Raw genomic sequence first — 26,574 nt, forward strand, 5'->3', positions numbered from 1 at the left:
GGGGGTGCCAGGATCGTGAAGAGCAGCGGGAGCGGCGGCACCCCCCTCTCTGGTGCCAAAAGATTTAAAGTCCTCGGCGGGGCGAGGGTAAGCACCGCGGCGGCGCCCTCCAGAGGTGGGCGCCCCCCTGCGGCGCTTACCTCGCTTACCGCATCGGCACGGCCCTGATAGCAGCTTGCAGCAAAAAAAGAGAGATGGAGTTGTAATTACTTATCTTAATAATACTGTTGAATACTTCCATCCAACTTGATGAAAAGCAAAAAATGCTTTTGTCCTTAGGAGACGATACAGTAATCCAGTCCACTTCAAAGCCTGTATTGTTGCTGATAAAGAGTATTAAGTCAACCGTCTCATGAGAAAAAATTGTAACGGTTCCAATTAATCCAAATTCTCCAGTTCTCCAACATGGTCCATGTTTCACCATGTTGCAACTTCACCAGGGAGAAAATGCATCCAAACTGCCAAATGTTAAACTTCTAAAAATTAAAAAAAAAAAAAAATCAAATTAAAACCCCCAATATCAAACATAAATTATCAATATTGATGATTTTTTTGCATATTGATAGAATACAACATTTATTAACCAATTTTTTGCAATGGTTGAATAAATGATACCAATATACAGTTGATTCAAACATCCATCATATTGGGTATTCAAATTTTTATTTCTTCAGGTTTCCAGAACTCTATTCATCATAAAGATACATATTGCAATATGTTGGTCTAATACAGAAGTTTCCATCTGAATAGGTCAATATATATATAATGTTGCGGTTTATGCAAGATTTTCAGTTCTAAGCTTTTGAACAGAGGTTATCCTCCCCAAGTGATCAAATGTGCTTACAACTGAGCTTTATATACTGCTAGAACCTATGAATAATGTTGATTCATCTGCACCAGTTTTGTCTCTTACCTTATTCTAACATAAGTACATTAGTAATGCCACACTGGGAAAAGACCAAGGGTCCATCGAGCCCAGCATCCTGTCCACGACAGCGGCCAATCCAGGCCAAGGGCACCTGGCAAGCTTCCCAAACGTACAAACATTCTATACAATCAAGCCATTGTGACATCACTAATGAGGTTGGCTCTTATTGGTGGAATGAGCCACTGTGACATCACGCGTTAGGAGTTACGGATCAAGAAAGGGATCTGGGTGTCGTCGTCGATGATACGCTGAAACCTTCTGCTCAGTGTGCTGCTGCGGCTAGGAAAGCGAATAGAATGTTGGGTGTTATTAGGAAGGGTATGGAGTCCAGGTGTGCGGATGTTATAATGCCGTTGTATCGCTCCATGGTGCGACCGCACCTGGAGTATTGTGTTCAGTACTGGTCTCCGTATCTCAAAAAAGATATAGTAGAATTGGAAAAGGTACAGCGAAGGGCGACGAAAATGATAGTGGGGATGGGACGACTTTCCTATGAAGAGAGGCTGAGAAGACTAGGGCTTTTCAGCTTGGAGAAGAGACGGCTGAGGGGAGATATGATAGAAGTGTATAAAATAATGAGTGGAATGGATCGGGTGGATGTGAAGCGACTGTTCACGCTATCCAAAAATACTAGGACTAGAGGGCATGAGTTGAAGCTACAGTGTGGTAAATTTAAAACGAATCGGAGAAAATTTTTCTTCACCCAACATGTAATTAGACTCTGGAATTCGTTGCCGGAGAACGTGGTACGGGCGGTTAGCTTGACGGAGTTTAAAAAGGGGTTAGATAGATTCCTAAAGGACAAGTCCATAGACCGCTATTAAATGGACTTGGAAAAATTCCGCATTTTTAGGTATAACTTGTCTGGAATGTTTTTACGTTTGGGGAGCGTGCCAGGTGCCCTTGACCTGGATTGGCCACTGTCGGTGACAGGATGCTGGGCTAGATGGACCTTTGGTCTTTCCCAGTATGGCACTACTTATGTACTTATGTACTTATGTACAATAGGTTAAATCACTGCTCTATGTAATAAAAGTGAGCCAAGTAGAGGACATAAGTACATAAGTAATGCCACACTGGGAAAAGACCAAGGGTCCATCGAGCCCAGCATCCTGTCCACGACAGCGGCCAATCCAGGCCAAGGGCACCTGGTGAGCTTCCCAAACGTACAAACATTCTATACAATCAAGCCATTGTGACATCACTAATGAGGTTGGCTCTTATTGGTGGAATGAGCCACTATGACATCACAATAGGTTAAATCACTGCTCTATGTAATAAAAGTGAGCCAAGTAGAGGACATAAGTACATAAGTAATGCCACACTGGGAAAAGACCAAGGGTCCATCGAGCCCAGCATCCTGTCCACGACAGCGGCCAATCCAGGCTAAGGGCACCTGGCAAGCTTCCCAAACGTACAAACATTCTATACACGTTATTCCTGGAATTGTGGATTTTTCCCAAGTCCATTTAGTAGTGGTTTATGGACTTGTCCTTTAGGAAACCATCTAACTCCTTTCTAAACTCTGCTAAGCTAACTGCCTTCACCACTTTCTCCGGCAACGAATTCCAGAGTTTAATTACACGTTGGGTGAAGAAAAATTTTCTCTGATTTGTTTTAAATTTACTACACTGTAGTTTCATCGCATGCCCCCTAGTCCTAGTATTTTTGGAAAGCGTGAACAGACACTTCACATCCACCTGTTCCACTCCACTCATTATTTTATATACCTCTATCATGTCTCCCCTCAGCCGTCTCTTCTCCAGCTGGTCTGCTGGTACAGAGCGTCTGATGCAAGTTCATTCAGCATTCCAACAGCTTCCTAGAATAGCAGTTCGCAGGGGCTGTAATCTTGAACTCCTTCATTTTTGCCAAGTAATCACTTATCAGTGCCACCTGTTAAATGGTTATTGGAAATGCGGACATTGTCTTTATTGTGAATTTGCTATTAAGACTGATTATGATTACTCACCCTCAATTGGGTTCATGCACTTTCATCATCGTAGTATGGGTTGTGAGACAAGACAGGTTTATTAAAAATCTATGTTGCCTTAATACATATAGGAAAAATGAAATGGATAATAAAACTTAGGATCTAAGATGCCCTATTGGTCCATCAGTGGTCACATACCATTTCAGATTTGCAATTTGTAGTGTTTAATGTGGTACATTGCCTCAGTCTTACTGAAGAAAAGAACGTTGGATATTTAGGTGGAATAGTAGGGGATCTTTATGGTCTTAACTGTGAGATCAATTGGTAGAGTCTTTTTTTTTTACCAATTTGGGTTCATTTTATTGGACCATGGGTACTGATGGTTCTCTCCTATTGGTTATAGGAACCAAGTGATCTGGGTGTATATTTTTAATTGGTAGTATAAAAACTCAGAATAAGTTCTGTTTCACAGTGAAGGTTTAATAATATTAATTTTTTAAATATTTGATATTTAAGAGGCTTGTAGGGCTACTGCGCAGGTAGTGTGCACCAAAAACATGCACACTGAGGCATCCCATGGTATTGCTGTGATCCCCGCACTAGAAGTGGGGAGTAGGCATGCCCTGCGCTAATCAGGATGTGTGGGTTCAGATTAGCACAGGAGCAGTACGGCAGCTCTTACCGCCTCCTAAATAGCTGATGGTAAGGGCTCCCGGTGATGATGGCTACAGGCTAATGGGCAAATTAGTGCACAGCCATTAAAAAAAAAAAAAAAAAAGAAACGTGGCAATTTTTCAGTGGCTGGAGCATGAGGCAAATTGCAGCGTTGGCCATTTTCTAGCGTGACTTAGTAAAAGGACCCTTAACTTTTTTATTTCAGTTGTAAATTTATTTATTTATTTTGAATTTTTAGAACTTTAACATTTGGCAGTTTAGATGTCATTTTTTCCTGGAGGCGGGGATAGTGCTGGGCAGACTTATACGGTCTGTGTCAGAGCCGGTGGTGGGAGGCGGGACTGGAGGTTGGGAGGCGGGGATAGTGCTGGGCAGACTTATACGGTCTGTGCCAGAGCTGGTGGGGGGAGGCGGGGCTGGTGGTTGGGAGGCGGGGATAGTGCTGGGCAGACTTATACGGTCTGTGCCAGAGCCGGTGGTTGGGAGGCGGGGATAGTGCTGGGCAGACTTATACGGTCTGTGCCAGAGCTGGTGGGGGGAGGCGGGGCTGGTGGTTGGGAGGCGGGGATAGTGCTGGGCAGACTTATACGGTCTGTGCCAGAGCTGGTGGTTGGGAGGCGGGGATAGTGCTGGGCAGACTTATACGGTCTGTGCCAGAGCTGGTGGGGGGAGGCGGGGCTGATGGTTGGGAGGCGGGGATAGTGCTGGGCAGACTTATACGGTCTGTGCCAGAGCCGGTGGTGGGAGGCGGGGACAGTGCTGGGCTGACTTATACGGTCTGTGCCCTGAAGAGCATAGGTACAAATCAAAGTAGGGTATACACAAAAAGTAGCACACATGAGTTGTCTTGTTGGGCAGACTGGATGGACCGTGCAGGTCTTTTTCTGCCGTCATCTACTATGTTACTATGTTATATCATGCCAAAAATATGCCTAAGTGTATTCTATGAACTGTGCCTAAATTTAAATATTTAGTCACAGCCATTTATGATAATGAAAACCTGGAATTGTGGTACAAGTGTGCTCATGGGCATGCTGGTCTGGGTTTTAGGAGCGGGCCTGGGACTCTGGTTTCCTTAGCCCAGTCACACTGCCATTTAAGCTTCCAGTTTCCCACTCGTGAATACTGAGACTGCTTTCTGCCCTGTGCCTCACTTTGTCTATGGAATAGTCTGGCCAGTATCAGCCGCTCTGCAGCCCTGACTGTTGTCATTCAGCTTTGGCCAAGGGATTCCTTGTGGTACTGGAGCTCAGGGTAATTGTCCTGCTTGCCTTCCTTCCACCCTGCAAAATATTGGCCCTGGCTAAGGTCTAGTTTAGGGTACAGAGAGACATATGCTATCCACCGACTGGGCAAACACCTTTGATGGTACTATGTAAACCACATTGAGCCTGCAAATAGGTGGGAAAATGTGGGGTACAAATATTTTCAAATTTTCAAAAACACCTAAATTACACGCAAAACGAGCATATTGTATAACTGCGTGTAATTTGAAGGAACGCCCATGGCCACACCCCTTTTCATATCCTCATCTTAGAATTTACGCTTAGACAGTTGGGCACATAAATTTGAATTAATGCTAATTAGTGTCAATGATTGCATGTTAAGTTCAATTATCGATGCTGATTGGCTTGTTAAGCTAATTAAGTTGCACGCAGTCACGCAGTTTAGGCTGCAATGTATAGAATCTGGGGGTAGGCGTTGAAACACGGACAATGTTGGAGAAATTGGAGAATTTAAACTGGAACTGCTCCAATCTTTTTTTTTCCTGGGAATGATTATTAATACTCTTTATCAAGAAGCAACACCATCTTTGAAGCAAAGTCTCTTAAGAGGATCATTTGCTTTTCTTAGAGTTGTACTCACTACTATTAAGATAAATACTTTTTATTTTACAGCTCTATTTTTTGCTGCAAACTGCTATTCTAATATAAAAAACTAGTAAAACATGCCCATTTCTTGCGGCAATGAAACGGGCGCTAGCACGGTTTCCTTCCGGACCTCCCCCCCCCTCCGTACTCACTCTGTCGGCGTTCGTCCGCCATTGTTGCTGACCTTGCACGCCACTTTCAATCTGCTGTCATTGCTCCGCCCTCGACGTCATGATGTTTGACGCGAGGGCGGGGCCCGAACACAGTGTTTTCGGTGGCTTCACCACCACGAAGGCTTCGAACCGGAAGGAAGTGCCCGGAGGACCTGACAGTGACGTCAGTGTCCTCAGAACGTTGAGGGTGAGTTTTATTATATAGGATATATATAGGCTTTCTTTGCAATGATTGGAAATGAGAGTGTTTAGTGATAATGTTTTTATTCACTTCATAACAGTTACCCCTCTGAGCACAATATTTGCCTTCTTAACATTCTAATATAAAAATGTAAAATTTCCTGTTACATGTAGCAGTGTTTGGATTTCTAGTCTCTTGTTTTGATATATCACTACAAACCATGCTGCTGTATTGTCCAGCTGCAGCTTGGCCTGTGATATGCCAATAATAAAAACAGTCTACTGTACAACATCAGAACATAATGACTTTATAATATGCATAAAACAAAGGCCCAATTTGTGGAAGAAATACTAACAGATGGAGCCCATTAAACCACATTTCTGTACAGAAGATCACTCTGCAAGGCACTCCGAGTGTACTGACTTCTCTTCTTGGGATAGCAGAGGCAGAGCAAATGCCTGTAAATAATTAATTTTGTACTTCACTGATCAGCTAGTGTCAAATACTAGATCAGGATTAAACAACTCCCATTCACGTCTCTAACACATTCTGATCATCTTGCCCCGTAGCCTGTATCTTACCTGACTCCTTTTGCTTCATCATCTCCTCAGCAGCCAGAGGGCAGGTGTCACTTTCTGTGCTGTTGGGGCAGGTGTCCTCAGAACTGCAGAAAGCGGGAGAGTCAGGTTGAGCTAGTTGGGGGATGTGCTTTTTTCTCTTTTTAGGGAGCTTTTGCTTTGCCATGGCTAGAGAATAATACATTCCAAAATTGTTCACAATGACAGGGACTGGCATGGCAATGGTCAATACCCCAGCTAGGGCACATAGGGCCCCCACTAACATACCAGACCAGGTCTGGGGGTACATGTCCCCATAACCCAGTGTTGTCATAGTCACCACTGCCCACCAAAATCCAATAGGAATGTTCTTGAAATGAGTGTGAAAACTGCCATTAGATTTCACAGACTTTTCACCAATCCGCTCAGCATAGTATATCATGGTAGCAAAAATCAAAACACCCAATGCTAGAAAAATGATAAGCAATAAAAATTCATTAGTGCTAGCTCGAAGGGTGTGCCCCAGAACCTGGAGACCCAAAAAATGTCTTGTCAGTTTAAAGATTCTCAGAATGCGAACAAAACGGACAACTCTCAAGAAACCAAGCACATCCCGGGCAGCCTTGGAGGACAGTCTTCTGAGAGCCAGCTCTAGGTAAAAAGGCAGGATGGCCACAAAGTCAATGATGTTTAGTAAGTTCTTCAGAAACAGTAGCTTGTCTGGGCAAGAGATAATCCTAAGCAAGAACTCCACGGTAAACCAAAGAACACAGACACCCTCAATATATATCAAGAAGGGCACAGTCTCCACCTCTCGTACAACTTTCATCTCTGTGATATTATCAACAGTCACCATTTCTGTGACATTTCTGTACACATTAAATGCTTCATGTGTCTCCAGGCAGAAAGTTGTAATGGAAACAAGGATAAAAAAGAGAGAAACAAAAGCAACTGACTGCAAATAAAAAAAAAAATCAAAATGTTAGGAATGAAGAGAACTATTGTACAGTAAAACATCACATTTTCTTCTAGTTTTGAAGACAAATAATGCAGAATCCAATCATAGGCTTAATATCAACATTTCTTTGAATTGTCACGGAAAACAGAAGGAGAAAAAATATCCCACAATGCAATTTACATATTAGTGCAAAAAAATTTAATCATTTCCATTTTTAGTTATTTGCTGTAGTTTTCTGACCATAGAGTCAAATCACACCCAGTTATCGTTGTCTCCAGAGAGTAAATATCTCTGTAAATTCAATAGTTACTATCATTAAAAAGTTTGTTTGGAATATATGTGGGGGTGTCAAAAAACATTTCTCATAACTCAGAAAAAAAAATTTAGGACACAGGAAAAGTCATTACAGAAGGAATGGTCTGATGCTGGGCTTAATCCAGTATCAGGCCATTCCTTCATTCAGTTCTGGTCGCCATATCTCAAAAAAGATATAGAGGAAATAGACAAGGTTCAAAGAAGAGTGTTCAAGATGATAAAGGGGATGGAACTCCTCTCGTATGAGGAAAGGCTAAAGAGGTTAGGGCTCTTCAGCTTGGAAAAGAGACGGATGAGGGGAGACAATGATTGAGGTCTACAAAATCCTGAGTGGTGTAGAACGAGTAGAAGTAAATCGATTTTTGTACTCGTTCCAAAAGTATAAAGACTAGGGGACACTCAAGGAAGTTACATGGAAATAATTTTAACACAACATAGGAGGAAATATTTTTTTCACTCAACGAATAGTTAAGCTCTGGAACTCTTTGCTGGAGGATGTAGTAACAACGGTTAGTGTATCTGGGTTTAAAAAACATTTGGACAAATTCCTGGAAAAAAGTCCATAGTCTGCTATTGAAACAGATATGGGGAAGTCACTGCTTGCCCTGGGATTGGTAGCATGGAATGTTGCTGCTAATTGGGTTTCTACCAGGTACCTGTGACCTGGCCTGGCCACTGTTTGGAAAACAGGATACTGGGCTAGATGGACCATTGGTCTGACCCAGTATGATTACTCTTATGTTCCTATAACCCCTTCCTGTTCATGTCATTAGGGAATTTATAAAGGCCACACCCACAGCAGGCACAGAAACAAAGAAATGATGGCAGAACCTCCCCCCCCCCCCCCCCCCCCCACACACAGTCTGTCTACTCCGCCTACCCACACCAAGTACTCAGCTCTACAAACTTTTCCTCTTTCTCAGATCTTCAATGGTTGCCTCATACTCTTTTGAATTCAAATGCTGTCCACATATCCATCACCTCCACTGGGAGGCTGTTTCAAGCATTCACCACCTTTTCTGTACAAAATATTTCTTTAGATCACTCTTATCCTATGTATTTATTGAGATTTATTATGATCCCTCATTCTACAGCATCCTTTCCATTTAAATACCCCCTCCCCTTTCCTGGGTTGCTCACTAGGGGACCAAAGAGTTTGGTATTAGTTGCAGGGCAGGCTTATATGGAGCAGAGGAGTGGCCTAATGGCTTGTGCAGTGGACTTTGATCCTGGCCACCTGGGTTCAATTCCTACTGCAGCTCCTTGTGACCTTCAGCAAGTTACTTAACCCTTCATTGCCCCAGGGTCAGAGAAAGTACCTACATATAATGTGTACAGAGCTGTGTACATATACTAGAGCTAAAGAAATGATTAGTAGGATCTCAATATGGGAGCTTTTGTATATGATTTATTTTTAATTAGATGGGCCGTGGTCTTTTCCTTTCTAATGTGAGTGGGATAGTTTGAGAGAAAATCTCTGAATGAGTACAAATCACTGAGGCTTATAGGAAAGCAGTAGATGACAGTAGGTCTAGGTTCTATCAGGATAAAATACGATCAGTTACTAACCACCCCCGAGATCTTTTTTGACAAATGCAATGTGAAAATCCTGCCATCTTTTACCAAGAAAATTACTACAATTTCTAAATGATTCAGTGACTTATAAGTTACCTACTCCTGAACTTTTGACAGAGTTGAGGTAATCTGGGATAATTCTGAGGAGGTAATATAATATGCTTATGTCAGTTTCAGGCTCTTTGAATTCAAAGTATATCCACATATGTTCATCAGCTATCTTTAAAGCTATGAACGAGATTTGCCCAGTACTAGAACATATAATCAATGCATCCATCTCGTCTTGTGTTCCACAGCCTTAAAAATATCCTAGTGAAGTGATTCCCAAACCTGGTCCTGGAGGCACCCCACCAGTCAGGTTTTCAGGATATCCACAATGAATATTCATGACAGAGATTTGCATGCAGCAGTGTTAGGTATTCTGTTTAGGTGTAAAGAACAAGGCACACCCATTAAAGGGGGCCGAACACAACCGGGCTGAAGGCCAATGAAGACAAAGAGGGAAGGGGGGAGGGGCGGGGAGGAGCAGATAGGAAACAAAAGGAAGCAAGGGGACGGGCAAAGGGAAGAGGGGAGGAGCTAAAGCGAGAGGAGGGGACAGGGGTGGAGCGAGGGAGGGGACAAAGGAGTAGTAAGGGAAGGGAGGATAGGAAAGAGCCATTTCGAATTGGGAGGCAGGAGAAGAGCAGCATGATCCCTCCCACCCACCCAATACGAAGGGCAGATTGTCACAGCGAGGCGTTAGGCTACAATGCTTACGCACAGACAGCAAGGGGTACACAGCACCTTCACAGCTAGCAGTTACAAGCGTTGGGGTAACTGCTGCTGCAGAAGGATTTATTTGCAAGCTGTTTGAAAGTTCCAAAGTTGATAAATGTTGGGCTCGCAGGCGATGCAGCCTTATGATAAGCAAACTACATGGCCACTGCTTGTCTCCTGGCTTAGACGGCTGGGAGGCCATGAGCGTCACCTGGTAACCAGCGGCTGGTGCCTCCTTCAACGGGAGACGCCAGGTGACAACACGAGACCCAGGTGCATGGTCGCCTGGGGCTCAGAAGATTTAACTAAGCTTAGGAGCTGTGTACCCAGGTAGAAATATGTACGTAATGTAAGGTTATTGTAATGTTATATACTTTTTAGTTAATGAGTTAAGGTTTATTTTGAGATGTATTAATATGATGTTAATGTGATTTCAAGATGTTAAATATATTGCATTTAAGTTGTAATATATAATGTACCTGGCTGCAGCCATAATAAATCCAAAATCGAACGAGGTTATGGCTTGACGAGTGGTATTTGGGTTAGGCGTGGGTTGACATGTCGGAGTGTGTGCTGAATGCCCGAGTTGTGGAACGGACAGGATTAAACAACATGACAGAATGGTCAGTGTTTCTTTAATCACAAACCTTCTTGTGCACCTGCTTTTACTTCATCCGTGGGAGCCATGTTTGAGTGCAACTAGCGGGACTGAAATGGAAGTCCGATGTTGATTCAGTAAGCCAAGAGTGAAATACATACAGTGGGGGAAATAAGTATTTGATCCCTTGCTGATTTTGTAAGTTTGCCCACTGACAAAGACATGAGCAGCCCATAATTGAAGGGTAGGTTATTGGTAACAGTGAGAGATAGCACATCACAAATTAAATCCGGAAAATCACATTGTGGAAAGTATATGAATTTATTTGCATTCTGCAGAGGGAAATAAGTATTTGATCCCCCACCAACCAGTAAGAGATCTGGCCCCTACAGACCAGGTAGATGCTCCAAATCAACTCGTTACCTGCATGACAGACAGCTGTCGGCAATGGTCACCTGTATGAAAGACACCTGTCCACAGACTCAGTGAATCAGTCAGACTCTAACCTCTACAAAATGGCCAAGAGCAAGGAGCTGTCTAAGGATGTCAGGGACAAGATCATACACCTGCACAAGGCTGGAATGGGCTACAAAACCATCAGTAAGACGCTGGGCGAGAAGGAGACAACTGTTGGTGCCATAGTAAGAAAATGGAAGAAGTACAAAATGACTGTCAATCGACAAAGATCTGGGGCTCCACGCAAAATCTCACCTCGTGGGGTATCCTTGATCATGAGGAAGGTTAGAAATCAGCCTACAACTACAAGGGGGGAACTTGTCAATGATCTCAAGGCAGCTGGGACCACTGTCACCACGAAAACCATTGGTAACACATTACGACATAACGGATTGCAATCCTGCAGTGCCCGCAAGGTCCCCCTGCTCCGGAAGGCACATGTGACGGCCCGTCTGAAGTTTGCCAGTGAACACCTGGATGATGCCGAGAGTGATTGGGAGAAGGTGCTGTGGTCAGATGAGACAAAAATTGAGCTCTTTGGCATGAACTCAACTCGCCGTGTTTGGAGGAAGAGAAATGCTGCCTATGACCCAAAGAACACCGTCCCCACTGTCAAGCATGGAGGTGGAAATGTTATGTTTTGGGGGTGTTTCTCTGCTAAGGGCACAGGACTACTTCACCGCATCAATGGGAGAATGGATGGGGCCATGTACCGTACAATTCTGAGTGACAACCTCCTTCCCTCCGCCAGGGCCTTAAAAATGGGTCGTGGCTGGGTCTTCCAGCACGACAATGACCCAAAACATACAGCCAAGGCAACAAAGGAGTGGCTCAGGAAGAAGCACATTAGGGTCATGGAGTGGCCTAGCCAGTCACCAGACCTTAATCCCATTGAAAACTTATGGAGGGAGCTGAAGCTGCGAGTTGCCAAGCGACAGCCCAGAACTCTTAATGATTTAGAGATGATCTGCAAAGAGGAGTGGACCAAAATTCCTCCTGACATGTGTGCAAACTTCATCATCAACTACAGAAGACGTCTGACCGCTGTGCTTGCCAACAAGGGTTTTGCCACCAAGTATTAGGTCTTGTTTGCCAGAGGGATCAAATACTTATTTCCCTCTGCAGAATGCAAATAAATTCATATACTTTCCACAATGTGATTTTCCGGATTTAATTTGTGATGTGCTATCTCTCACTGTTACCAATAACCTACCCTTCAATTATGGGCTGCTCATGTCTTTGTCAGTGGGCAAACTTACAAAATCAGCAAGGGATCAAATACTTATTTCCCCCACTGTAAGTACATAAGTACATAAGTACATAAGTAATGCCATACTGGGAAAAGACCAAGGGTCCATCGAGCCCAGCATCCTGTCCACGACAGCGGCCAATCCAGGCCAAGGGCACCTGGCAAGCTTCCCAAACGTACAAACATTCTATACATGTTATTCCTGGAATTGTGGAGTTTTCCAAGTCCGTTTAGTAGCGGTTTATGGACTTGTCCTTTAGGAAACCGTCCAACCCCTTTTTAAACTCTGCTAAGCTAACTGCCTTCACCACTTTCTCCGGCAACGAATTCCAGAGTTTAATTACACGTTGGGTGAAGAAAAATTTTCTCTGATTTGTTTTAAATTTACTACACTGTAGTTTCATCGCATGCCCCCTAGTCCTAGTATTTTTGGAAAGTGTGAACAGACGCTTCACATCCACCTGTTCCACTCCACTCATTATTTTATATACCTCTATCATGTCTCCCCTCAGCCGTCTCTTCTCCAAGCTGTATAGCCCTAGCCTCCTTAGTCTTTCTTCATAGGGAAGTCGTTCCATCCCCGCTATCATTTTAGTCGCCCTTCGCTGCACCTTTTCCAATTCTACTATATCTTTCTTGAGATGCGGCGACCAGAATTGAACACAATACTCAAGGTGCGGTCGCACCATGGAGCGATACAACGGCATTATAACATCCTCACACCTGTTTTCCATACCTTTCCTGATAATACCCAACATTCTATTCGCTTTCTTAGCCGCAGCAGCACACTGAGCAGAAGGTTTCAGTGTGTTATCGACGACGACACCCAGATCCCTTGCTTATGCAAGGGTAGATTAGAAGAAAAGTTTTTTATTTTGCAGAAAAAGAGGCTTAGAGGCTTAGACGGACATCCCCTGATGAAGTGAGGGTGAAGTGGGTCCCCGTTGGGATTGCCTATTTCAAGTTAAGAGCTTCATTTTTTTTCTCCTGCAAAAGTTTGCATACCAGTATTTGGTGTTATTCACAGAGGAATCTGGACATTGAAAGTGTTTTGAATTAATGAAAGTCCAAAATGACAAAAAACAAAACCTGAATTAAGAAGATATTTGGAGGAGGTTTTTTTTAGAGTCAATGATTAGACAACAGCTGGAAATGGTCAGAGTTGTGGAATAAATTATTTGATTCACTAAGAAAGGTTTCCAGCAGAAACTGAGGCTTTTTTCCCTCCAAATACAGTACGACGCTAAAAATCCTTGGAGTTACTATAGACCGCCACCTAACACTCGAAACTCATGCAAACAACACAACCAAAAAGATGTTCTACTGCATGTGGAAACTGAAAAGAATAAGACCATTCTTCCCAAGATCCGTCTTTCGCAGCCTAGTGCAATCCCTCGTACTCAGCCATCTGGATTACTGCAACTCACTATACGCAGGTTGCAAAGAGCAAATACTGAGGAAACTTCAAACAGCCCAGAATACAGCAGCCAGACTCATCTTCAGAAAACCAAAATATGAAACTGCAAAACCCTTACGAGAGAAGCTACATTGGCTTCCACTCAAAGAACGCATTACTTTTAAAGTATGCACTTTAGTTCACAAAATCATTCACGGTGAAGCCCCAGCCTACATGTCTGAGTTAATAGACTTACCACCCAGAAACGCTAAAAGATCATCCCGAACTTTGCTCAACCTCCACTTCCCTAATTGCAAGGGCTTGAAATACAAGACGCTACATGCGTCAACCTTTTCTTACATGAGCACGCAGTTCTGGAATACACTGCCACGCAACCTGAGAACGATCTATGAGCAAGCCACCTTCCGCAAATTATTGAAGACCCATCTTTTTGAAAAAATTTACAGAAAGAACCAAAACATATAAAGTCCACACTCACTGTCCATTAATGCAACAACACATCCACCTCTGAACTCTCATCCCCCGTAATCTCACCTCACCCATACCTTTACTCACAGAAATATGTAAACCATATGTCTTCTTAATATTGCCCTTTTAGCTTCCCGCTGTCTCCTTCCAATGTTTCACGGTTTTGTTCCATTCTTATATTCCTTAATAATACTTTGATTGTCTCGCATAACTCTTCACAATGTAATCCATAACCAAGTTGTAACAAATCATATTTCCATCATTCATAATATACTGTAAGCCACACTGAGCCCGCAAAGAGGTGGGAAAATGTGGGATACAAATGCAATAAATAAATAAATAAATAAATATCCAGACTATCCTTGGCAGGGGCTGGTCCGGATAATCATAAATCCGGATGACTGGACAAACCTATGAAATATTAAAATTGCTCAACAGAAGGATATAGTAACATAGTAAATGACGGCAGATAAAGACCTGTACGGTCCATCCAGTCTGCTCAACAAGATAAACTCATTCTGCATGGTATGTGATACTTTATACCTGAGTTTGATTTGTCTTTGCCTTTCTCAGGGCATAGAAAGTTCTGAAACTAACGTTGAAGCCCCTTAAAATTTATACTCTAGCCCCTCCATATCTATTCAGTAATGATTAGGGCACAGACCATGGAGGTCTGCCCAGCACTGGTTTTGCTTCCCAATTACCGACGTTACCACCCAATCTCCGCTAAGATTCGGCACCTTCTGGAGCTGGATAGAAAGAAGGTCCTATGAAGCTCCGCTGAGTAGCATGAGCCTCATATTGATGTGCATGCACGTAAATGCAACCATGCACGCATGGCACGATACAGTGGAGCTTTGCAGTGACTTCTTTTTATCGACCTCCAGACGGTTCTGCATCCTTCTGGTGAGCAATTTTAATTTTTCAACTATCTGTGGGAAATGGAGACTGGGGGGGGGGGGGGGCTGATGCCGTTACGGATAACTGGACATCTGGATAATCGGAGTCATACTGTAATATTAAGTTTGTGGTGATGCGTGGTAATATACTGATTCCTCAGTGAAAATCATTAGCTACTTCACTTTTTTGAATAAGTGAAGACTTTAGTTGAGTGGAATATATTCTCCATTTGCTAATTATATTTAAGCTATATATTAATTGGCAATTTTCCTAAATTCTATAGCAAGGCACAGGCCAAGTTCATGAAAATCTCTTACAGCAGCCTTTTAAGCGCCTCCATGGAATGAACTGTGGGTGAACAGAATTGGAAAAAAGATTTATCTCATTTCTGTGAAGGAATTTCTAGAGGGATATTGTTACGGTACATGACTTGAGTTGTGACAATATTTGTTGATGAACTGTCAGCTGACCTTTGGCACTTACTGAATGACAAACTGACTGTGTAAAAAAAAAACCTGAGCGAAACTTTAGTTGTGCAAGAATAAAATGAACAAATGAACAATTAATGAGATCTTATGACTGAGTCAACAGTTTAGTGGAATTTTTGCATAAAGAAGGCAAATGAGAATTTATCTTCTCTGTCCTTTTACTAAGAAGCCATGGAGAAAATGTTTTGGATTCTGTTTGTTGATCGTGTATGCCTCTGCAGTTTATGCATGCTGGGGGGGGGGGGGGGAGGGGTGTCTGTTCATAGTGAAATCCTTGGTGTATGCTCTACAATATAATGTGACAGAGATAAAAGAAGTGGGAAAAGTAAACCAGGCTTATCCAAAGAACTGGGACCAAACAAATAATTAATAATAAAATCAACACAGTTTATTAATGTTTCCTTAGAAATGACTCGACACAACGTTGTGTTTCGGCCTGGCGGCCTGCATCAGGAGTCTTATGTCTTAAGGAAAGACTGATGGTCTAATTTTACATTTAGGTTGAAAAACAGAAGGCTTGAAATAGCAACATAAAGTTGGTCTTAAAAATGACCGTTGTGTCAAACCGTAAGGCACTGGAATAAGCACTGATGCATTAGTGAAACACTGCCTTACAGTTTGACACAACGGTCTTTTTTAAGACCAACTTTATGCTGCTATTTCAAGCCTTCTGTTTTTCAACCTAAATGTAAAATTAGACCATCAGTCTTTCCTTAAGACATAAGACTCCTGATGCAGGCCGCCAGGCCGAAACACAACGTTGTGTCGAGTCATTTCTAAGGAAACATTAATAAACTGTGTTGATTTTATTATTAATTATTTGTTTGGTCCCAGTTCTTTGGATAAGCCTGGTTTACTTTTCCCACTTCTTTTATCTCTGTTTGCTGCCCCGTGGGATCTATTGAGTTCTCCACGTACGTGAATCCTCTTTACCTACAATATAATGTAACTAACAAGCTTATTTTCGAAAGAGAAGGATGCCCATCTTTCGACACAAATCGGAAGATAGGCGTCCTTCTCCCAGGGTCACCCAAATCGGCATAATCGAAAGCTGATTTTGGGCATGCCCAACTGCTTTCCGTTGCGCGGACAACCAAAGTTCCTGGGGGCGTGTCAGAGACGTAGCGAAGGCAGAACTTGGGCGTGCCTAACACATGGGCGTCCTCAACCAATAATCGAAAAAAGAAGGGCGTCCCTGACGAGCACTTGGACGACTTTACTTGGTCCTTTTTTTGTTACGACCAAACCACGAAAAGGTGCCTGAACTGACCAGATGACCACCGGAGGGAATCGGAGATGACCTCCCCTTACTCCCACAGTGGTCACTAACCCCTCCCACCCTCAAAAAAATTCTTTAAAAATATTTTTTGCTAGCCTCTATGCCAGCCTCAGCTGTCACACTCAGGTCCATTGCAGCAGTTTGCATGTCCCTGGAGCAGTTTTAGTGGGTGCAGGGCACTTCAGACAGATGGATCCAGGCCCATCTTCCCCCTACCTGTTACACTTGTGGTGGTAAATGTGAGCCCTCCAAAACCCACTGTACCCACATCTAGGTGCCCCCCTTCACCCATAAGGGCTATGGTAGTGGTGTACAGTTGTGGGTAGTGGGTTTTGGGGGGCTCAGCACACACGGTAAGGGAGCTATGCACCTGGGAGCAATTTCTGAAGTCCACTGCAGTGCCCCCTAGGGTGCCCAGTTGGTGTCCTGGCATGTGAGGGGGACCAGTGTACTACGAATGCTGGCTCTTCCCACTACCAAAGGGCTTGCATTTGGTCGTTTCTGAGATGGGCGTCCTCTGCTTCCATTATCGCCGAAAATCAGAAATGATCAAGTCTAAGGACGACCATCTCTAAGGTCGACCTACATTTCCAGATTTGGGCGTCTCCGACCATATTATCGAAATGAAAGATGGATGTCCATCTTGTTTCGATAATACGGGTTTCCCCGCCCCTTCACGGGGACGTCCTGCGGGGACGTCCTCAGAAAAACTTGGGCGTCCCTTTCGATTATGCCCCTCTAAGTCAACTAGATCAGTTTGTACTGTGTTTCTATTAATTTGTGGGTTTTAATTACCCAGTGACACAGGAATGACTTTTCAGCTTTGAGTAGACTGGATTCATGTATGTAGGTTTGATGATTCAAGTTTGTAAATAATGTAATTAGGACTTCTTAGTTTTATTGTGTTCCTGGAAAACAGCAGAGACAACTTCCTGATAGACTTGTATATTGAGATCTTATGAGTTAGGTTTTTCTGCTTTTACCCTGCTGACAATTGTATTGCTATAAGAGTTTGAATTATAAGTGATGTAACATATGAAGTAATTACTTATGCTGTTTAAGCATCTGAAGGGCTACTGCCTTAGTGTAACATTTACACTGCATTCCCCGTGCTTTACTGTTCCTGTCTCCATTGTCACCCCTCCTGAGCCCCCAGGAGTAGGTGTTCTAATTGAAAGTTGGATTTGGAGACAGGCTGGGTGAATCTGCATCCTGGTGGTGTTTCATGCTGTTTCCAGATGCCTTGCTTTCAATAGTGTTACCTCCGTATGTCAGTGTGTAGCATCAGAGGTAAGGGGGGAGGGGAATGATTCATAAATTAAATTGATTGGTACATTGACACAAAACCCCCATAATTATTAGGACTTTTTTTTCTGACTTTGCAAATGGATTTTATCATCCACATGTTAGAGATTGTGATAAAGTCACATCCAGGATAGTTGGGTTAAGGCAGTGTCAGTTTGAAATACAAGTCCCAGAAGGCATTGCAGGCAAGGAGCCAAGGGGTGAGATGAAGAACCCGGACTGGACTCCTAGCTGCAATAGAGGAAGACATGGGTGTAAGCTGGCAGGACGTGTAGACTGGCTGCCACTAGGGGGGAAAGAGAGTTAGGAAACCCTGTGTGCAGGAGCTCATCATTAGTCTAATGCTCAACTCAGCTGGTATGGGTGTGGTGAAAGCTAATGGAAGGAGAATGATTGGTTGTGAGAGCAGAAGCCAGGGATTGATTAGGCAGGTGGGAAGGAGTCCCAGAAAAGAGAAGCAGTTGCAGGCTGAAAACCCTTGGGTAAGAGAGGTCCCTAAAGTATTGAATTTACCAGTGAAGCTGATGCAAGGTGAAATCCCTTGGGTAAGAGAGGTCCCTAAAGTACTGAAGCAGGCTGAAATCCCTTGGGTGTGAGGAAGTCCCAAAAGTATTTGCAGGCTGAAAATCCTTGGGTAAGGAAGGTCCCTAAAGTATTGAATTTACCAGTGAAGCTGATGCAAGGTGAAATCCCTTGGGTATGAGGAGTCTCTAAAGTATTGAACTCTCCTGAAGGTAAAGAGAGTAGAAGGTAGAAACTGCTGCTTTGTGATTTAATTGTGATGATGAATTGAAGGAACTGCTTCTATTGGGAATTGAACTACTGTTTATTGTGCCCTGGATAAAGAGCCCAGACTGGAGCTGACTGTGAGCCTGTATTGAATCCTGGTATGTGCTGATAGCCTACTGCTTAAAGGGGAGTATTTGCCACACACTTTCAGGTGGCTTATATGTGCTTAAGATTGAAGGTGAATGCTGCTGTTGAAACTGTGTATCAGGTCTACTAGAAACCTGCATGGAATAAAGTCTTTAAGATTGAAGTTGCAGGTGGACATTTATTTCTTGACTGTACCAGGAGCCTGTGGCTGGAGGAGATTGTTCTCTCCTTGGCTGCACCTAGAGAGGTACAAGATTAGTTTATTGTTTAGTAGGTTATGTGATCATTTTCAGGATAAGTAATGAAACACCCGACCCCTTCCAGGTGAATCATAATAGGGATCTCTAATGATAAGGGCAGCCATTTCCAAACTGTGTGCCACAGCACCATGGTGCACCACAGCGAACTTTCAGGGGTGCCAGGGCGCATCGCTCTCTACATTCTCCTCCCGCAGGTCCAGTATCTGCTGCTTCCTCCCCCGCCGCTGCTGCAGTGCTTCCAGCTTACATTTTTAGGCACTGCAGGACTTCCCTCTACCGCGTCTGGCTCTTGCAACAGGAAGTTGCATCAGAGAGGGCCGGACGCAGATGACTGGGAAGGCCCCAGAGTGCCTGTGTGAATCAAGGACAGCCCAAAAATGTAAACTGCAAGCATTGCAGTGGAGGAAGGAGAAGAAAGAAGCAGCAGCGATCCTGGACCTGCAGGAAGGAAGGTAACAGTGTGCTGGTGTGAGAGGAGGGGGCTGCAGGGAGGCAGCGGTGTGCTGGTGTGAGAGGAGGGGGCTGCAGGGAGGCAGAGGTGTGCTGGTGTGAGAGGAGGGGGCTGCAGGGAGGCAGAGGTCTACTGGTGTGAGAGGAGAGGGCTGCAGGGAGGCAGTGGTGTGCAAGGAGGGGGCTGCAGGGAGGCAGAGGTCTACTGGTGTGAGAGGAGAGGGCTGCAGGGAAAGGGAGACCTGTGGATGGGGGGGGGGGAGTGCGGAGACCCATGTGGGGGGGGGGGGGGTGCCATGAACCCAAAAAGTTTGGGAACCCCTGGATAAGGGCATTCTTTTTATAGTTAAACAGATAGTGAAAACGTTTGATATAAAAAGCACCAATTTCATGCCTTGTATCTATCCGTTAGATTCACAGAAAATAGAAATAACAAATGGAACACTAAAGATAAAAGATTACCAGATTACAAGAAACTGGATTAAATCTGGGTTTAGAACCCGCCATCAGTTCTCCTGAGTATAATAAGTATATCTATAGAAAGAGAGGCGTTAAAGCATTTTTCTTCTGTGTGTAGGTGTGCTAGATTTAAGAGTAACTATGGAAGCAGGCTTCAGCCACATCCCAATGGAGTGTAGCAAAAGCTTATCAGTATAAGGGTTAGATAAGGAAATCATAAAACTGTTCACGCTATCCAAAAATACTAGGACTAGAGGGCATGAGTTGAAGCTACAGTGTGGTAAATTTAAAACAAATCGGAGAAAATTTTTCTTCACCCAACGTGTAATTAGACTCTGGAATTCGTTGCCGGAGAACGTGGTACGGGCGGTTAGCTTGACGGAGTTTAAAAAGGGGTTAGATAGATTCCTAAAGGACAAGTCCATAGACCGCTATTAAATGGACTTGGAAAAATTCCGCATTTTTAGGTATAACTTGTCTGGAATGTTTTTACGTTTGGGGAGCGTGCCAGGTGCCCTTGACCTGGATTGGCCACTGTCGGTGACAGGATGCTGGGCTAGATGGACCTTTGGTCTTTCCCAGTATGGCACTACTTATGTACTTATGTACTTATAACCTTTTCTTAGAGGTGACAGCCTGTTTATTTTCCCTACTAGTCGGTGCTGTGTTTAAATGTTTGTAACTTTTAAGCAGGTTGAGTGTTATAGCAAACAGTAAGAATGAATACTACTGCTAACATTTTTTCTATATTGTTCCTAAGTACTTCTCTCTCCTTATAGAATTTACTTGGACATGAAATGCATTTGATCCAGTGCTTTGCAGATAAATCTAGCCATGCAAACTAAGAAAATAAAAAGGGTTTCAAAGATACAAACTATTTCCAAATCAGCCTTGGTTCTAATAAATTGGGTGTGAAGCTATCTGGTTTATGAGAGCTGTAAAATCCTTTTGTGTATCGTGTGATTTGTATTTTATGTGTACTTTTAATAGAATCTGCTTGTCACAGGAATGTATCATGGGATTGAGTGTTTTCCTGTTTCAGCACCATAGATTTCTGGGAAAGGTACTTGCCTTTACTACCAATGTGATGTAGTTTTATTTCTTATAGTATTGTTGTTAAATACATAAGTATTACCATACTGGGACAGACCAAAGGTCCATGAAGCCCAGCATCCTGTCTCCAATAGTGGCCAATCCAGGTCACAAGTACCTGGCAAGATCCTAAAATAGTACAATACATTTTATGCTGCTAATCCTAGAAATAAGCAGTGGATTTTCCCCAAGTCATTTTAATAATGGCTTATGGACTTTTCTTTTAGGAAGCTATCCAAACCTTTTTTAAAACCCTGCTAAGCTAACTGCTTTTACTACATTCTCTGAGACAGCAAAAGGAGTAAACAAACCTGAACAATAGTAGTGAGAAACAATGGGTTCGATTATCAAAAAGTCCAAATAAACTTAACAAGAATAGACCAGATGGGAGGCATCATAAAAGCAATTCAAATAGGCTATGTGATCTCCAGATCTGTAGCATATAATGTTTATTAATATCTGCCTCCCATACTGTGGTAAAGGTTTTATATTTGATTATAACATTTTAAAATTTAATGACTTTTATAAATAAATTATGCAATAAGACATTTGCCTGCTGCCACCCAAGTGTAGCAGTCTGCAATTTGCTCAATGACCAATTAAAAATTCCCCTAAAGTAGGTTTGTCTGAACTGAAACGCCATGCTCTCCTCATAGTGGGTGTCAGGAGCTTTGCTTGACCTTCAACGCTGTGCCATTACGGTATTATTAAGTACTAGTAAATAAGGCCTGTTTCTTACAGAGATGAAATGGGGACTAGCAAGGTTTTCCTTAGAGTGTGTGAGTGGAGGAGTTGGGGGGTCATAGGGTGTGTGGGGGTGATTGAGGTGCACAGTGGGTGTGTGCGAGTGAGAGAGCTGCTGTCTGTGCATGGCACAGTGGGTGTGTGCGAGTGAGAGAGCTGCTGTCTGTGCATGGCACAGTGGGTGTGTGCGAGTGAGAGAGCTGCTGTCTGTGCATGGCACAGTGGGTGTGTGCGAGTGAGAGCTGCTGTCTGTGCATGGCACAGTGGGTGTGTGCGAGTGAGAGAGCTGCTGTCTGTGCATGGCACAGTGGGTGTGTGTGTGTGTGTATGAGAGATGTTGATTTTGCATTTGAAAGTTTTGTGTATGATGCCGTTTGTGAGGAAGGTTGTGCCTTTTTTTTTTGGGGGGGGGGGTTGAGTCTCATGGAGTCTGTAGGTGTGTGTGGGTGTGTGAGAGATGTTACACTTTCTGTATTGAGGGGTTTGGGGGAGGGAGTGTGTGTCTGTGAGTGTGAAAGAGAGATGCTGTGTGCGCATGGCAGTGTGTGTATGTTGGTGTGGGGGGTTGTGAGTTTGTTTTTTTTATATGGGTGTGAGTGGTTGATGCAGATTTTGCATATTAGATGTTTATTTGGGCGTGAGGGAGGGATGGAGTGTGGTGCAGCTGGGTAACTTGTCTGCTTTTGCTGTGGTGTCTGGTATTGGACCTCAGCCTGTCCTTTATAGTAAGCCTTGTATTTTTCTTTTAAAAAGGGGGGAGGGGGGGTGAGGAAGAAGACATGCAAATTCCCTGTTTTTTTTTTCCATTCAGTACAGCTAGCAAGAGCTAATGATGGCTGTACTTAGGCTCCCAATTGCTGCTTTATTCTCTCCCACACTTTGTATTTTGTGGAGAGAGAAGTAAAGGTTTGTTGTTGTTTGACGTACTTCTCGTCTTTCTGTTGTGTTCTGCTTTGTCCCAGGGCAATATGAAGATCGGGTTTGACGGCAGCGCTGGGGTTTTGTTGGGGGGGGGGGGGGTGTTGCTGCATTGTGCGGGTGTTTGGGGATGTTTGCTGCGAGTCTGTAGCGATTCGTGGGCAGGAGTAGGGAAACTTACTCCTCCCCCCTGCCTGGGTCGTAGAGTGCGTTTTCCTTGGGGTTTACGCTATCAGACGGCATCTCCCCGTCTGTGAAGGCTGCGGCCTCCTCCGCGTCGGCTCCCCGGATGCTTCCGTGTGTCGTGCACCCTCCCCCTCTTTTCCTGTCCGTGGTGCTCATCTTGCTGTAGAGCGCCGTCCATGTCCCTTCACCATTCCCCCGGCTCTGAAGGCTGCGTCCTCCTCTGCGTTTGCTCCCCTGATGGTGCCGTGTGTCGCGCACCCTCCCTCTTCTCGGTTCCTGTCAGTGGCTGGCGTCCGTCTTGCTCTCTTCCGCCATCCGCGTCCCTTCACCGTCTTTGCTCCGCCCTCGACGTCATCACGTTTGACACGAGGGCGGGGCACAGACATGGTGAGTTGGAGGGCTTCACCACCATGAACTTACGAACCCTTGTGGGACAGGGAGTGAGCTGATGGCTTCCGAACGTTGTCAGAACGTTGAGGGAGCATTTTATTATAGTAAATTAGGTTGCTGACCTTTGATTTTAATGCACAATAGTTAAGTTCTGGAACTATTTGCTGGAGGATGTAGTAACATCGATTAGAATATCTGGGTTAAAAAAAAAAAGGTTTGGACAAGTTCCTGGAGGAAAAGTCCATAGACTGCTATTAAAACAGGGAATGGTAGCATGGAATATTGCAGCTCTTTGGGTTTCTGCCAGGTACTTATAACCTAGATTGGCTACTGTTGGAAGCAGGGTACTGGGTTAGATGGATCATTAGTCTGACCCAGTATGGCTAACCTTATGTTCTTTTATTTGTAAGCAATATTGCAGAAGGATTGCCTCTTTGCTGATACCAAAATCTGCAATAGGGTAGATGGTGTGGATAGCAAAGCTTGAAAAATGGTTCAGATTTTGGCAGCTAAGATTTAATGCTAAACAATGCTGGGTCATGCATTTGGGCTGCAAAAAACCTGAGGGAACGGTACAGTTTAGGGGGTGAAGAACGTTTGCGCATGAAAGAGAAGTGGGACTTGGGGTGATTTATCCGATGATCTTTAAGTGATCAAACTGATAAAGCAACGGCAATAGCCAGAAGGATGCCTGGGTGTATAGGGAGAGGAATGGCCAGTAGGAAAAAGGAGGTGATGATGCCCCTGTACAATTCTGGAGACTGCAACTTCCAAAATATATAAACAGGATGGAATCAGTCCAGACTAAATTAGTCAGTGGTCTTCATCCTAAACCATATGAGGCCAAAGATCTCAATATGTGTACTTTAGAAAAAAAGCAGGAGAGGGGAGATATGATTAGAGACACCACTGTGGCATAAATATACAGGAGACCAATCTCTTTTATGGTGAATTTGTGGAACAGCCTCCCACTGGAGGCGGTAGAGATAAAGACTGAATTCACGAAAGCCTGGGACAAATACACAGGATCTTTAAAGGAGAGAGAGGGATATTAGATGGTCTGGACTGCCTTTATTTTTCTGTGCTGCTTATGTACAGAAACTAAGTCTATTCCTCTCGACTGATCTTTAGCTTGGGGAAATATAGTGGTTAGTCCATTATTGAGGAAGCTACATTGGTTAAGAGTAGGGACTCGTCTTCAATTTAACATGGTCTGAACTCCTCTATAGCAGGAGATTTAATATTATATCCCGTATCTAGGGATTATTTAAGGTGTTCAAAAAATTTGACTCTTGATATACCGTCAATGGGAACATTCCTTTATAGTTCAGGGTCCAAAAATTTGGAATAGTCCTCCAGTGGCTCTATGATTGGTATCTGACCATTGTGTAAATTTCTACCTAATAGGCATTGTAATGTGTAATTTATTGATCATATCTGCTTGAGATATTACTGTTCTTGTGAACAGCTTTGAAATTTGATAAAAGTGGTATATTAGATATAGAATAGAATGATTATTTCTGTGATCAGCTGTTCCTTGAAGCTGCCATTCACGCTAGTATTTTTCAAGTCAGTTCATGTACATGCAGTGAAGGCAGTGCAAGCAAATCTCTCTGACATATTTTCATTGTAGATATCCTGTAAAGCAGACTGGCTAGGGGCTATCCAGGTACAGCTTCAGAAACTGCTTTCTGGCATCTAGAAACTTTACCCCCCCCCCCCCCCCCCCCACCACCTCTCATGACCTGAAGAGATCTGCAAATTAATATCTAACGCCCTTTATTGTTTCACAGTTTTAGGAGCCTGTGTTTCATAGTCTGTTTCAGGTAGCTAACAGTATACATCCCTAGAGCTACTAAAATCCTACCTGCCTCTGTGCCACCCTTAAATATCAGTGGCTCTCCATCCCCGTCCTTATCTCCTGAGCAGGCATCCCTAACCCTGTTCCTTCCCTTCCCCACTGCTGGGTGCACTGCTCCCCCCCCCCCCCCCAACTGTTCCTTTCCTGGACCCCTCATCTAGCATTCATTCCTAGCCTACAATGCCCCCCCCCCCCCCCCCACGTTTCCTATTTCAGTCCTCCCCCTAACCCCCGTTCCTTCACTCACCCTGGCTGCCCGGGAAGAGTAGGGATCCTCGAACAGCGCCCAGGTCCGCAGCTGCCAAGGGCGCCAGCAGCCACGAGGCCGTTGTTCCCGGCCCGGCCGCCGGGGGGCGTCCTCGGACGGCACGAAGCTGTTCAGCGCTTCCTCGGCCTCGCGGTGCTGCCGGTAGTTCATCCAGCAGCAGGGCTCCACGTCCGTCTCGTCAATGCCCCAAAAGGCCAGCTCCTCCTCGAACAGCGGGCCACAGATGTCGGCCGGGCAGTGCAACTTGCCCGTGCGGTAGTAGTTGAGCACGTAGGAGAAGACTCCCGGGTGTCGGTCGAAGAAGAACTCGTGGCCCCCGGGGGTGGGCTGGGGCTCGGCCAGCCAGGCCAGGCGGGTGCCGGGCAGCGTACGCAGGGTGCTCCGGTAGGTCTCGTGCCTGGTGCCCCCCACGTTCAGCACCATCTTGTCGGACTCGTCGCCCCGGGCCAGCTCCTCCTTCAGGCACGGCTTGGAGGGCGCTTTGCCGGCGGACTTGCGGCCCCGGTACGAGGAGACACACACGGAGTTGAGCATCGGTGCAACAGGTGGGGCAGAGACGGCTAAGAATTGCCTCCCTCGGGCTCCGGTGCTCCCTGGCTCAACCTGTGAAACTCCCTAAAGGTCTCCCGATCACTTGCATGGCTCCTGCACCCCACTCCTCCCGTTCACACCTGCCCCACTTTCCCTGCTGCTAAGTGATGCTCCCGGGGGCCGGTGGGCTCATCATTACGCAGCCTCTTCTCAAATCCCAGCAGCAGAGGGAGGGAGGGAGGCGCAGAGGGATGAACGAGCCTCCGCCCTTGTCGGTGTTTTCCAACTTCACTCACTGCTGTTTACTTCATGGGGAAGCGGCAGCCCCAGACCACACCTAGAGCCGCCCCCCCCCCCCCCCCTCATTTTCAAGTGGCTAAAGGAGAACCGACTTCCACACCTGGCCTTAGTGGAGGCAAAAATTAAACTTAAGCAGTGCAACCGCAGAGAAATA

General features: G+C 44.6%; 1 protein-coding gene across 1 annotated transcript in view; it reads right to left on the minus strand.

Moving 5' to 3' along the window:
• KCNC4 (potassium voltage-gated channel subfamily C member 4) overlaps positions 1-26,304 on the minus strand; it is a 46,897-nt gene extending 20,593 nt beyond the window's left edge. The window contains exons 1-2 of the mRNA XM_030221272.1: positions 25,569-26,304; positions 6,343-7,273 (exon numbers count right to left, since the gene is read on the minus strand). Of these exons, the coding sequence (XP_030077132.1) occupies positions 6,343-7,273; positions 25,569-26,123 (1,486 nt within the window). The 5' untranslated portion in view covers positions 26,124-26,304. The remainder of the gene's footprint in view (positions 1-6,342; positions 7,274-25,568) is intronic.
• Between the last annotated feature and the right edge of the window lie 270 nt (positions 26,305-26,574).

Source organism: Microcaecilia unicolor, chromosome 12 (genome assembly GCF_901765095.1).
Source record: "Microcaecilia unicolor chromosome 12, aMicUni1.1, whole genome shotgun sequence".
NCBI classification, from domain to species: Eukaryota; Metazoa; Chordata; class Amphibia; order Gymnophiona; family Siphonopidae; genus Microcaecilia; species Microcaecilia unicolor.